This window comes from Takifugu rubripes, chromosome 19, assembly GCF_901000725.2.
Source record: "Takifugu rubripes chromosome 19, fTakRub1.2, whole genome shotgun sequence".
Lineage (NCBI taxonomy): Eukaryota > Metazoa > Chordata > Actinopteri > Tetraodontiformes > Tetraodontidae > Takifugu > Takifugu rubripes.
Genome location: NC_042303.1, coordinates 12,681,717 through 12,692,601, shown reverse-complemented (window position 1 = coordinate 12,692,601; position 10,885 = coordinate 12,681,717). Strand labels below are relative to the sequence as shown.

General features: G+C 42.6%; 2 protein-coding genes and 1 long non-coding RNA gene across 5 annotated transcripts; 1 reads left to right on the top strand and 2 right to left on the bottom strand.

Moving 5' to 3' along the window:
- The first annotated feature begins 52 nt into the window (after positions 1–52).
- tespa1 (thymocyte expressed, positive selection associated 1) lies at positions 53–7,506 on the top strand. Of its 3 annotated transcripts, XM_011614128.2 has the most exons (12): positions 53–322; positions 1,807–1,970; positions 2,651–2,693; positions 3,306–3,346; positions 3,642–3,695; positions 4,060–4,099; positions 4,315–4,374; positions 4,551–4,646; positions 4,952–5,160; positions 5,237–6,060; positions 6,417–6,501; positions 6,992–7,506. In XM_011614128.2, the coding sequence occupies exons 2-12, from the start codon at positions 1,823–1,825 to the stop codon at positions 7,063–7,065; spliced, it is 1,674 nt and encodes a 557-aa protein (XP_011612430.2). In that variant the 5' UTR covers positions 53–322; positions 1,807–1,822; the 3' UTR covers positions 7,066–7,506. The 3 variants fall into 3 exon arrangements, with proteins under 3 accessions (XP_011612430.2, XP_029681934.1, XP_029681935.1); XM_029826074.1 differs by lacking the exon at positions 4,315–4,374; XM_029826075.1 differs by lacking the exons at positions 53–322; positions 1,807–1,970; positions 2,651–2,693; positions 3,306–3,346 and having other exon boundaries at positions 3,658–3,695; positions 3,800–4,099.
- LOC115246774 (uncharacterized) lies at positions 1,911–3,691 on the bottom strand. Its single transcript, XR_003885849.1, has 4 exons — positions 3,611–3,691; positions 3,261–3,409; positions 2,713–2,865; positions 1,911–2,034 (listed from the first exon to the last, which is right to left on the bottom strand). It is a non-coding gene; the product is annotated as an uncharacterized lncRNA (long non-coding RNA).
- On the bottom strand, positions 7,380–10,885 carry tarbp2 (TAR (HIV) RNA binding protein 2). Its single transcript, XM_003973487.3, has 7 exons — positions 10,662–10,885; positions 9,595–9,909; positions 9,421–9,490; positions 9,173–9,290; positions 8,873–9,000; positions 8,515–8,710; positions 7,380–8,427 (listed from the first exon to the last, which is right to left on the bottom strand). The coding sequence occupies exons 1-7, from the start codon at positions 10,712–10,714 to the stop codon at positions 8,270–8,272; spliced, it is 1,038 nt and encodes a 345-aa protein (XP_003973536.1). The 5' UTR covers positions 10,715–10,885; the 3' UTR covers positions 7,380–8,269.

The following is a 10,885-nucleotide window of genomic DNA, read 5'->3' as shown; positions in this document are numbered from 1 at the left end:
GTTGCACCCTCTGCTGCTGCTGCTGCTGCTGATAAATTACATTTGGTGCAAAGTCACTTCCTATCGGTCCGCTCACACCTCATCACACGCACATCCAGCCGCAGTTGTGACGCCAATCAGGGGGATGCGGCCAGCAAGTTTTAATAGCAAGTAAATGAGTGGGGAGAAAGGAGAGAAAAGTCTAGATACGGTGAGATTTAGCCTTTAAAAAAAAAAAAATACATATATCTCACAATCGAAGATAGTTGACGCACTCGAGCCTGCAACAACAGGAAATGAAAGAAGGGCGCCAGTGACAGAACAGAAACCTGCACCTATGAGGGTAATAAGAGCTCTTATACTCTAACAGCACTTATGGACAAAGTGTGGTTTAAGGTTCAAATGTATCAGGCGCAACTTACCGCCGATTTGGATTTATCAGTCAAAGTAACCGGAGTAATCCTGAGCTATATTACAAAAATGATCAGCAGTACAGCAGTAACGTCTAGTCTATAAAGGGTGACATGTGTGGACCACATTTATGGCATTTAAAATATCATTTACTGATCCACTGAGGAGAGATCTCATTGTGTATTCATAGCCTGCTCTTTGTGATACATATCAAGTTATACTATACATTTATATGCTTTTATGAGTTGTTGACCTCAGGAAATTAGACATTGTACACAGCCAACGGGAAATTGGATGCAATGTATGCCTGTATGACATGTTGAATGTTGTTTGTGACCGCGGACAAAATAAGTAGAAGGGGGTTTTCTGAGGAACCCAACATGGAAGTGTATCCAAGGTAGTTTTCTCTGTCAATTGGATTGTGTTTCTTCTCTGTGAAGACGTTTCGCCTTCTAGCCAGAAGGCTTTTTCAGATTTGAGAACGCTTCCAATTAAAACAAATCAAATCACCAAAACAAAACAGACGAGCATGTAAAATTCACCTGGGAAGATGTAAAAGGAAACAGTCTGGCCTGTCTGGACTGCGCAGTCAAGATCACTGAGGACAGAAATCTCACCATCAAAGTCTACAGAAAACCTACACATGCCGACCAGTACCTCCAGTTTGACTCTCACCACCCACTGGAACACAAGTTGGAAGTGATCAGAACTCTCCAACACCAGGGCCAGAGAAATACCCACCACATCCCAAGGCAGGAAGAAGGAACAGGACCACATTAAGACAAAAACATGTGGCTACCCAGACTGGGCCTTCACCAAGACCTCAAGAAAACGAGACCCCAGCAAAGGAGAGGAGGAGAGAAACAAACGCCACAGCGTCTCGATCCCCCATCTGTCTCTGAGAAGTTTAGGAGGATCCTCCAGAAACACGACATACCAGTTCAGTTCAAACCCAGCAACACTCTCAGACAGAGGTTAGTACATCAGAATTAGAATCAGAGTACTTTATTGATCCCTTTAGGGGGTGTCCATTAGCACAAGACACCAAGACCCAAACAAAGTAATGTTGTTTATGCTGTACAGTGTCAGGAGAAATGCAAGGAACTGTACATTGGGGAAACCAAGCAACCTCTCCACAGAAGAATGGCACAACACAGACACGCCACCTCTTCAGGCCAGGACTCAGCAGTCCACCTACACCTAAAGGAGAAGGCGAAACGTCTTCACAGAGACGAAACACAGTCCAGTTGACAGAGAAAACTACCTTGGATATGATGACCTGGATGATTGAGAAGCTACACAGACAACATGGAAGTGTCACTTGTGTTTGCACAATGATGATTTAGTAAAGGTGATGATTACATATTGACTGGTTTAACATTTAATCATCACTTTTAAACCCTCCCTGTTTTCCAGCTGTCTGTCAACTGAAATGATGGAGAGTCCATCATCTGCAGTGAGGCGGCGAGCCTGGATCAACAGCAGCCGACAATGGCTCACGCTGGAGGAACGGGACTCCCCGGGACGACTGTGCAGCCTCTCGTCGGCCTCCACGGTTGACGACGACGTGTTTTCTGACGGTGAGAGTATGAATACCCTTCAGCCGCGCATGATAAAAGTTAATATTTACAGGTTTAAAGCAACCTGGAAGAGAAAGTAGAGCTGCGTCAGCGGCTTTTCAGGTACAGAGAAGTCACAACCTCCAGTAGGAGTTCTTTACAAAGCTGAACATTCATCATCATTCAGGGAAGGAAACCACATTTGGCTGCAAAGATATGCAGCAATACAAATAGACATTAGCCTTTTATGCCAGCAGTGAAGCCGGCATCTGACAACTTTAATACAGCCTAATACGGCTGTTGTCGAGGACATAACCACAACAGCCTGGATACAACATGACTTTTTAATGTGGATGTTTACTACTGTGGTTTTGGTTCTCACGCCTGACAGACATAAATGAGACGATGCTGTCCAAGTGGCAGCATTATGCCCCAACGGCAGCGTTTGACATGAGTGCACATCTTCCTGTTACCAGTCAGAATCAACGAGAATCCGACTGACCACTTATGCTACAGTATTAGATTCTAAATGTTAGGTTATAACAGGTTTCTGGGTAAAGCTTCATTTGACCCAGTTTTTATTGTTATATTTGCAGTGTGGTGAAAAGATTACATAGACTATTAATAACATTCAACAGGTGTGTTGAATGTTATTGCAAAGCGTCAGTGTTGAATTTTTCTTGTTTTTTTCCCCCCCACAGGATGCATCAGTGGAAAGATTGAGAACTGGCTCTTAGGTTGTGGGTAAGTCCTTTACCTTTACCTCTGTTTTTTATTTGTGTTTTTGATGTAAAGGCTGAGATGTCAATGGAAATGGCTTCATTTAGAAGAGCAGAAAGTGGAAAGTCTGTGAAGCTGTGTGTTCCAGGAAGATCATGTGGTTTGTTAGCCGCAGCATTTTTTTTTAAAATGTAATCTGCAAAAAGAAGAAAAGGTTTTCATTGCAACTATCAGCAATTACAAAGTTTTAGACATTCCATAAAACTAGAATAAGCAAAATAATTTTAAAATGAAAACTGCAATTGCTACTTTAAGAATACTTTATCAGCAATCAAAAGAAGGATCTAAACACCACCCAAGTCAGGAAGTGCATGGGGGGAAATGACGCCACACTTTTACAAGTTCTATAAACTCTATGATGTCCAGATCAAGATCGACGTGCTGGCGTTGACACAGCAAAAGCGTTTCAGGGCTTATTATAAAAACAGCTAAACACAGTTTAACAGTCATGCCCTGTCGCTTGACCGCTGCAGGCAATCTATGCAAATTCCATTGATTATTTTACAGAACACACATGCAAATGCTACTTACTGATATGCTGCGTTCATGTGTTGCTTATTGTGTTATGTCTCACAGGTCAGAGGTCACCTCGGAAAACTTAAGTCGCCTGAGTTTCGGTGAGTTTGAATGGCAACGATGAGAGCGATGCAGTTGTCATACTGGTTGCACATCAACTCCACCTTTGCATGATTACGACACGGGAAACATTTTGATTAAAGATTCCCTCAAAGGGAGGTTGATATGTGAAGATTCTGTGACCCTAATAAAATGATGAATGTCCTGTACTGCAGACCATTATTTGGGCTTGTGTGTCTGGTTTGAGTTGATTTTAATGATTTATTAAGCATTAAAACAAATTCAAAAAGCTGAAATACACTTACATTTAAGCACATCCGTGTGTCCTGTCTTCAGAGTCTGCGCTGAAAGCCGAACACTTTGACACTGAGCTGAGTCTTGGTGCTGATGGTAAGTTTATTTCTGAGTGTTGTATTTGCATGTTTTGATGTTTAAAGATGGTCATGTGACCAGGAGAGCAAACGCTTGAGTGACTTACCTTTCTGACTGATCAGAACACGACTTCTCACACTGATGGATGCTTGTTATTTGACATTACTGGAGTTCTGTGAGAGCACTAATTGACCATATAGCAACTTGTATTACTGGTGCTGACACTACAGAGCAGGTAGGTAAGAAAACTTGAAATGGTGACTTCCGTGAGATTAAGAGCTCTGGTATTGCATGTATCACAGTAGGGTTAGAAGGTTGTCTGAAGACCTGAAAAAGGGGATGAATACAAATGAAGATTTCAGCATGTTTTCCTCTGTTTCAGCGTCTATATTGAATGGCGGAGAGATTCTTTCTGCATCTGGGTGAGAGGCATATCTCTTTTCTCTTGCTTAAATTTATGACTGCAGTTTTAGGCTTTAGGTGTGTTGACTTTAACTTTTATTGCCTGACCGGTTCAGAGACTGCAGAAGATTTCCCTCATTTATTGCATGATTAGCTGACTTATTTGGTTATAGTCATGTTTGGCTCTATTTAAATGACAGTTATATTGTCATTCTCTGTCCTCACTCCTCTGCAGACCATCGAGTATCGCGCTGGGTCATTCCTCCACACAAAGTCATCACACGCTCTTCACCAGGTCTTCCTTTTAACGGCGTAATATAAACCATAGAGGCATTGTGTTTGAACTGTCAGCGGAGATGTTTTTGTTGCCATTCTGAGGTGTTATGTGTACTATGATTAAGGCGCATTCTTAAGAATGTGGATTATCTTTCATGGTATTCAGAGGCTTTAACATTGGCCTCTCGTCACCAGTACTCCTCGTCAGGCCTTATGTCTGCCAGCGGTGAATATGGGCTACAGCACGGCGTCCAGCTGCCTCTCCTCCTCCACTTCTAACAGTAGGATAAGGTGAGTTGACACTATTGATATTTATTATTATTAATATTGTCATTACTAATATTACAGCATGGGGTCCCCAGTACTTTTCTTTTACTCCTTCTATTTCTATATAATGTTTTATCTATAGAAAGATTCTCACATATATTTATTCGTGTCTTTTTTGTCATCTTAAAGCATTTCTTTATTTATTGGTGTCTTTTGTCATGGTAAAGCATTTACAGCTCTTTTCACAATGAAGAATAACACATGGCTGATTACCCACATTCAGTTGAGATCAATAGTGTTAAAAAGTGTTTTCCTCACATGCACGGCAGCGTGTTGGACGTCCTGCGTCTGTATGCAGAGGACCCCGAGGAGACGCTGTTTGAGCTGGGTTTTGGCTATGACGAGCCGCAGTTCAACATCCGCATCCCTTCCCGTTTCTTCACATTTCCCTCCGAGGCTAAGGGTATCAACTTCCGAGGCTTTCTGGAGTCTCAGCTACAGCGAATACGAGATGAAGACCCCAGCCTCACCCTTGCTAGTAAGACATTCTTTAAAATCCCACTCCTGAGAAGATTGCAGGGTTAGCACATGACCTTTTTCTTGGCGTCTTTCAGGTCGTTTCCGGCAGGTGCAGGTGCTCACAGCGATGGCCAACGCTTTCTACTCACTCTACTCTCACGTGTCGCGCACTCCGCTACAAAAACTGGCCCCGCCAGAGTTAACGTTCTACTCCTCTCCTGTGGAGAAGATGGAACGCTTCAGAAGCAGCATCCGCAGCGAGCCGCGCTCTCCGGTTGAGAGGTTAAAGGACACCGTCTCCAAAATGTGCCTCTACACGGGCTCCCCGCGAGGATCCGAATCCACGTCTCCGCAGCCATCTCCCAAAAAAAGGTGCAGTCTTTCTGATGTTGGAGAGCTTGACCAGGAGACGGTCCAGCCTAGGGTGGCGAAGAATCTCAATTTGGGAGAATCTAATAGGATTAATTCAACTGCAGATGTGCATTTGGCCTCGGATACTCTTCACAGTCGACCTAAAAGTTGCTACACTAACAATAAAAACGCTGTGGTGGATGGAAATTCTAACAAAGCAGTTGGTGTTGACAACAAGACTCAAGGTGCAAGAACGTCTCTGTCGTTAGAAACAGTGGACAGGGGAGACAATCAGTGTCCTTTATGTCAGCAAGAGCTCGAGCCGACTGGGACACCAGCCGCCACGGCGGCCCCAGAGGAGCCTCTCTCCTGCTGCAGGCCAAAACCAAACACGGCCTCTTGTATCTGCTCTGCCAGACGCAAAGACGCATCATCTTTCCCTTCGTTTATGCCGAACGTCGTCTCTGAACACGACCAGGACAATCCAACCCAACCTTCTCCGGCCCACCAGAACCATGGGTCCATCTCCAGTAACCTGCAAAAAGTGAATTCCTTTGAGCTTGAGGAGGTATGCTATTCATTTAAAAATAACGTGCATTCTATGTACATTGTAACTTTTACAATAAGATGGCAAAAAAATATATCAAAACAATCTGCTCTACAGCACATAAAATATTTAACAATTTTAAAAGACTATATTAGAAATCTATTGACATTCTCTCTTCCTCTGTGTATATATATGTGTGTACACACACATCTATCTAAAATAGGAACACGGAAATTGTTACATTTTTTGGCACGAAGTTAAGCAATACAAACAAAGAAGTGCAAATAAAGGTGTGCAAATAAACTAAATTAAAAGATGTGGGAAGTAAAAGAGTCAAAAACAGACACGTGATGACTTCAGATATGTTGTCTCCATAGGTGCACAGTGCTGGAGAAGATGATTTCAGATGTTTAGAAAGAACACAAGAAACATCCCCGCCGTCCAAAGAAGGCCATTACTATGGTAGGCTAGTCAATGCAGTAAAAATGTACATTTATTTAGTTTTTTGTAGAATAATATGTAAAATAATAGAAGCTCACAATGTTGCATATATGTTTAAAGTGAGTGATGCCATCAGGATGCCTGCATGTCTTATGCTACGTCGGTCTACTTGTCTGTGACAGGAGTTCGTTTTTTAGAATTTGAAGACTGTGAAAACTGTGAAGATAGTGAGAAAATACCCCCCCCCCCCACACACACACACACACACACACAGTTTTAACAGTTCTTAAAGTGTTATGTATAATTTGTCAACAGTTAGCTGTTATAGCAGCATCACACTGCTGTTTACACACCATATCAGCAAAAAAAAAAAAAAAAAAAAAATATATATATATATATATTTTTTTTTTTTTAAGGTGTTGTATTGAGGTCAGACATGTTGGATCAGATCATCCGTCTTTTAGGTCCAAAGATGCAGCACATGTAGCTAAAGGTCCCTGTGTTTCTGCAGAAGTGGACCATGGTGACAGCACTCACTCAGACAGCAGCGGGTACGCGGAGGACGAAATCAGCTCAAGGCTCTAACAGAAGAAGAGATCTCCCTTTTAGCACCAGGAATATTTTGCTTAATGGAAGATTTTGTCCATCTTCTACTGCTTTTTGCAGTAATTTTTGGGGTTTGGCGGGAGCCTATCCCACCTTGGACAAGTAACCAGAGCATCACAGCTTTGGATCAGACTTCAGCAGCGAACAAGAGTAAGAACAAGAATAAGAACAATAGTAAGCACATTAAAAGCACACAGTGATTAAAAAAATAAAACAAATGGAACTATAAATGTATCCTAACATCTTGGTGAGCTTATAATTAGACCATTAGAACAGCAATTCAAGTCAGGGTAACATTTGGCAGTCAAGTTTTATTAGAAACCAAACCAATTTCATATGGAAAATACAATACACAGATACACATCCCAAACACATACATGGTGTCAATAAAGTTAATCATTAAAAGTCATTTAAACCATTCGTGATCTCAATCGTGCTGATCTGTTAAAGAGTATTCACAAACCTTTTACCCATTGTTTTAACAGATGCTTTCTGTATGTTTAAAAAAAAAACATCCATATGTTCCGACAGACATGTGCGACACCTTATAAAATGTCCCACAATAACGACTGACAATCATTACTTAGCTTCATGTGTACTGGATATAGGGGAAAGTGTAAAACTTATTTCAGCTCATCCGAGTTTTGCCTGACTAATCCAGAGCGTCAGGGAAAAAATGTCCAAATTCAACTCTTCAGGGCCCGTTTCGAGCGTTGCGCATGCCTGTTTGAGGTTTTAGGGTTTCAATTTAGGCAACATTCCAAAAATTCATAGAACTGTGGCTGTCTTTAAAGGAAATCTCCTCTGGGGTCAGTTGCCGTCATTGTTTCTGTCCCTGAGTCTGCACACTTTGATTATTGTCAATAGGGATCAAATGCAACGCAGAACATGTCGAATCCACAGTCCAATTGATAAAAAGCTCCGTTCCCTTTTCCACGTTTCATATCTAGAATTTGTCTGCAGTTTTTGGGGAACTTAACGACTCTGAGCAGGGCCTGCGATTGGCTTTGCGAGTCGGTAATAAATGTGAGCAAATAAAAGTTCAGGGGGTTTCAAAAAAAGATTTAAAAAATTAATCTGAGGTAATTGACGTCGTGCGAATTCCGTCAGAAAAGTGCTTCCTTCTTCCAGAGGTTCATTACCACATTGTGGAATGGTGAGTATAAAGCTCAGGTAGATAACATCACTTTCCTCCCGCCATGATTTTGAGGTACTGCAGTGCATTGTGGGCTGCGCTGGCTCTGGCGGCGTCCGCACTCGAAGCGCAGCCGTGGCAGACTGTGATTGGCTGGGTGGACAGTTCCACGAGACACTGACACAGGCCGCTCAGACTGCGCTCCTCTAAAACAAGAAGGAAGCACAATCGTTTTCCTTCCAATGCTTTTCGATATTTACACGTGGTCAACCCGCCGCTGCCCCTCAACTCACCTAGATCCAGGTAGCTGACATCAAAGCGCTGCTCCAAGGACAAGTCGCTCAGCAGAGAGCAGAAGTTGGAGTCAGTGGGAATGCCCAGAGGGTGGCTGCGAAGCTGGAGGATCTTCTCCCCAGCAGAGTTCCGCAGAGAGTCCCACGTGCAGCTGAAGCTTTTACTTTTCCCGGACTCGGCCCTGCTCCCCGTGTGCTGTGTGGGCAGCAGCAATAAAGACGGTTAAAGGAATTCATAAAGTGCTGTTAAAAATGACGGCAAGGCATTTATAAATTACCGGAGCATCGTTCTGCCTGTCCTGTTGTAAATGACGTGCACAGCAGGAAGCTAATGAGCTCTTCTGAACTGGTTACTCACCATGTTGAAGGTATCATCTTCTGCTTCAGCATCGTTGCTGGTCCTCAGGTCCACCGGGACATCGTGTATACGCGATAACATTTTAGCTGCTGCGTTCCTCTTGGCTAGTTTCTTGGAGGTTCCGCTTCCTGAAATGGAAACGGAGGCTGAGTAAGAACTAAGCTGTAACTGGGCATGAATATTTACGGCGTCAACAAAATAATGATGTGGAATAATGGAGGTCAACACAGTCATTTCGCTGTATTGATGGGAAAAGGTTTGTGCGGCATCATTTTGCGACACAAACTCAATGCATTTTACCAATTTCTACGAATCTCTCCACTCTGCAGGTCATTGTGAACTCTTTACGATGTGCAGGCCCAGACTCCTGGGTGACTGTGTACTCTGGCAAGCGCCACCCTTTCTGCACCACCAACTCCTGACCAAATAAACAGAGCCAAGTAATAACGTAAAAACAATTACACAGCTATAACTAAACACACACTGAGAATGACAATCCAAAAATTAAAAACTGCCACCCCAAACATTGGGATGCACAAGTTATTTACCTGCAGAGCTCCAACGGGGTTACATTCGGTCTGCTGTGAACTGCCTGAGGTCTTCATCTCTGACTGGGAGCTGAGACAAACACATAAAAGAGGAACTCATAAATAACGCACAGTCCAACCTCATTCGGAGTGTAAAGAAAAGGAGAGGCAAGAACACATAATACACAGATATACCTGTCCCCATCCGTAGAAACGTCGACCTCAACAAATCCGTCTGCCCCAACACTAAATCCAGCAGGGCCTCCGAGGCCTCCCTTAAGCATCTTTAGAGCAGCCTCAGCTGCTTTGTGCTTGGCTGCCTTCTTGCTGGGCCCCTGGCCAGTGCAGTTGATCTCCCCGACAGCGACGCGGAATGTAAAGTTGGGCTGATGGGCCTGTCCCTCGGCCTTCAGCAGGTCATACACTGGGGTCTTACCTATCCGCGTTCCATACTCCTGCAGCAGACTGATAGGTGTCTTTCCGGGATTCACAGCCAGCATTTGCTCAATACTAAGAGGATTTCAACAGGGACAATTCAGCTATAACAATGTGTAGTTTATTGTACTTGTAAAACTCAATACTCATTAAAATGTTTGACTACTGCATAAACATTCTTTGTAGGTTTTATCTTAACCAATAATTGCCATACTGTTCTGTATCTGTAAAGAAAATGTCACTCTACCCCGTAAAAACGATATTTGACAGTCGCATATCTGTCATTAATATTGACAATGATCTTTACGACAGTAGTCACGAAATACATTTTCAAAATAAAAGTGCTTACAACTTTAAAAGGTCCCTAAGTCCTCATTCAATGAAACTCTGCTTTAGGGATTTTGCTCTTTTTCCAGTGGTACGAACTTGTACCCATGAAAGGTTTTTATGATTATGCACATTCAACATAAACAAGGGAGGCTGTCCATATCTACATTCGATACAATTATTTATTTGTATTTATCGAGTCAGAACACATTAAAGGTAAGACGTTTTGCAAATTTGTTTGCCTAGGTACAAATGTTAAAAATTATTTTAACCAAAGTCTATATGATTACAACCAGCAATACTAGAATAGTTAAGTAGTAGTTATTAAAATAAGGAATTATTAGAGCTATCTCGTTTTCAGTGATGTCGCTGTGTTGGCTCTAAAGAAAAAACTAATAAAATGAGATGGGAGATGGGATATAAAAGGATATTATATTAAATGAGCCCATATTTAGCCGCTAAGCTAACATTACACTAGCTTAGCTTCCTCGAAACCGCACCTGGAGCACCCGGAGTTTCTCTTCCAGCTGTCCGATGCTGTCTCGTCGTTCATTCCCTATTTCACACAGACAGACCAGATCGGTTTCGGATTGTTAACCCCCCGACCAAGACAGACACTTGATTTCATTTGACGATATTTTTCAGTCAAACAATGAAGCAACAACACCCGAAGAGCAGACCAAAGACCCCATCAGCTCCGACAGAAGCCTGATGTTTTCGACGC

Bases quoted from the DNA above. Each gene is read 5' to 3' on its own strand.
- tespa1 (XM_011614128.2), top strand. From the start codon at position 1,823: ATGATGGAGAGTCCATCATCTGCAGTGAGGCGGCGAGCCTGGATCAAC. The intron at 1,971-2,650 runs GTGAGAGTATGA...TCCCCCCCACAG, and splicing joins CGACGACGTGTTTTCTGACG to GATGCATCAGTGGAAAGATT. The intron at 2,694-3,305 runs GTAAGTCCTTTA...TATGTCTCACAG, and splicing joins AACTGGCTCTTAGGTTGTGG to GTCAGAGGTCACCTCGGAAA.
- tarbp2 (XM_003973487.3), bottom strand. From the start codon at position 10,714: ATGAACGACGAGACAGCATCGGACAGCTGGAAGAGAAACTCCGGGTGC. The intron at 9,491-9,594 runs GTATATCTGTGT...TGTTTGTCTCAG, and splicing joins GTTTCTACGGATGGGGACAG to CTCCCAGTCAGAGATGAAGA. The intron at 9,001-9,172 runs GTAAAATGCATT...TTTCCATTTCAG, and splicing joins GGAGAGATTCGTAGAAATTG to GAAGCGGAACCTCCAAGAAA.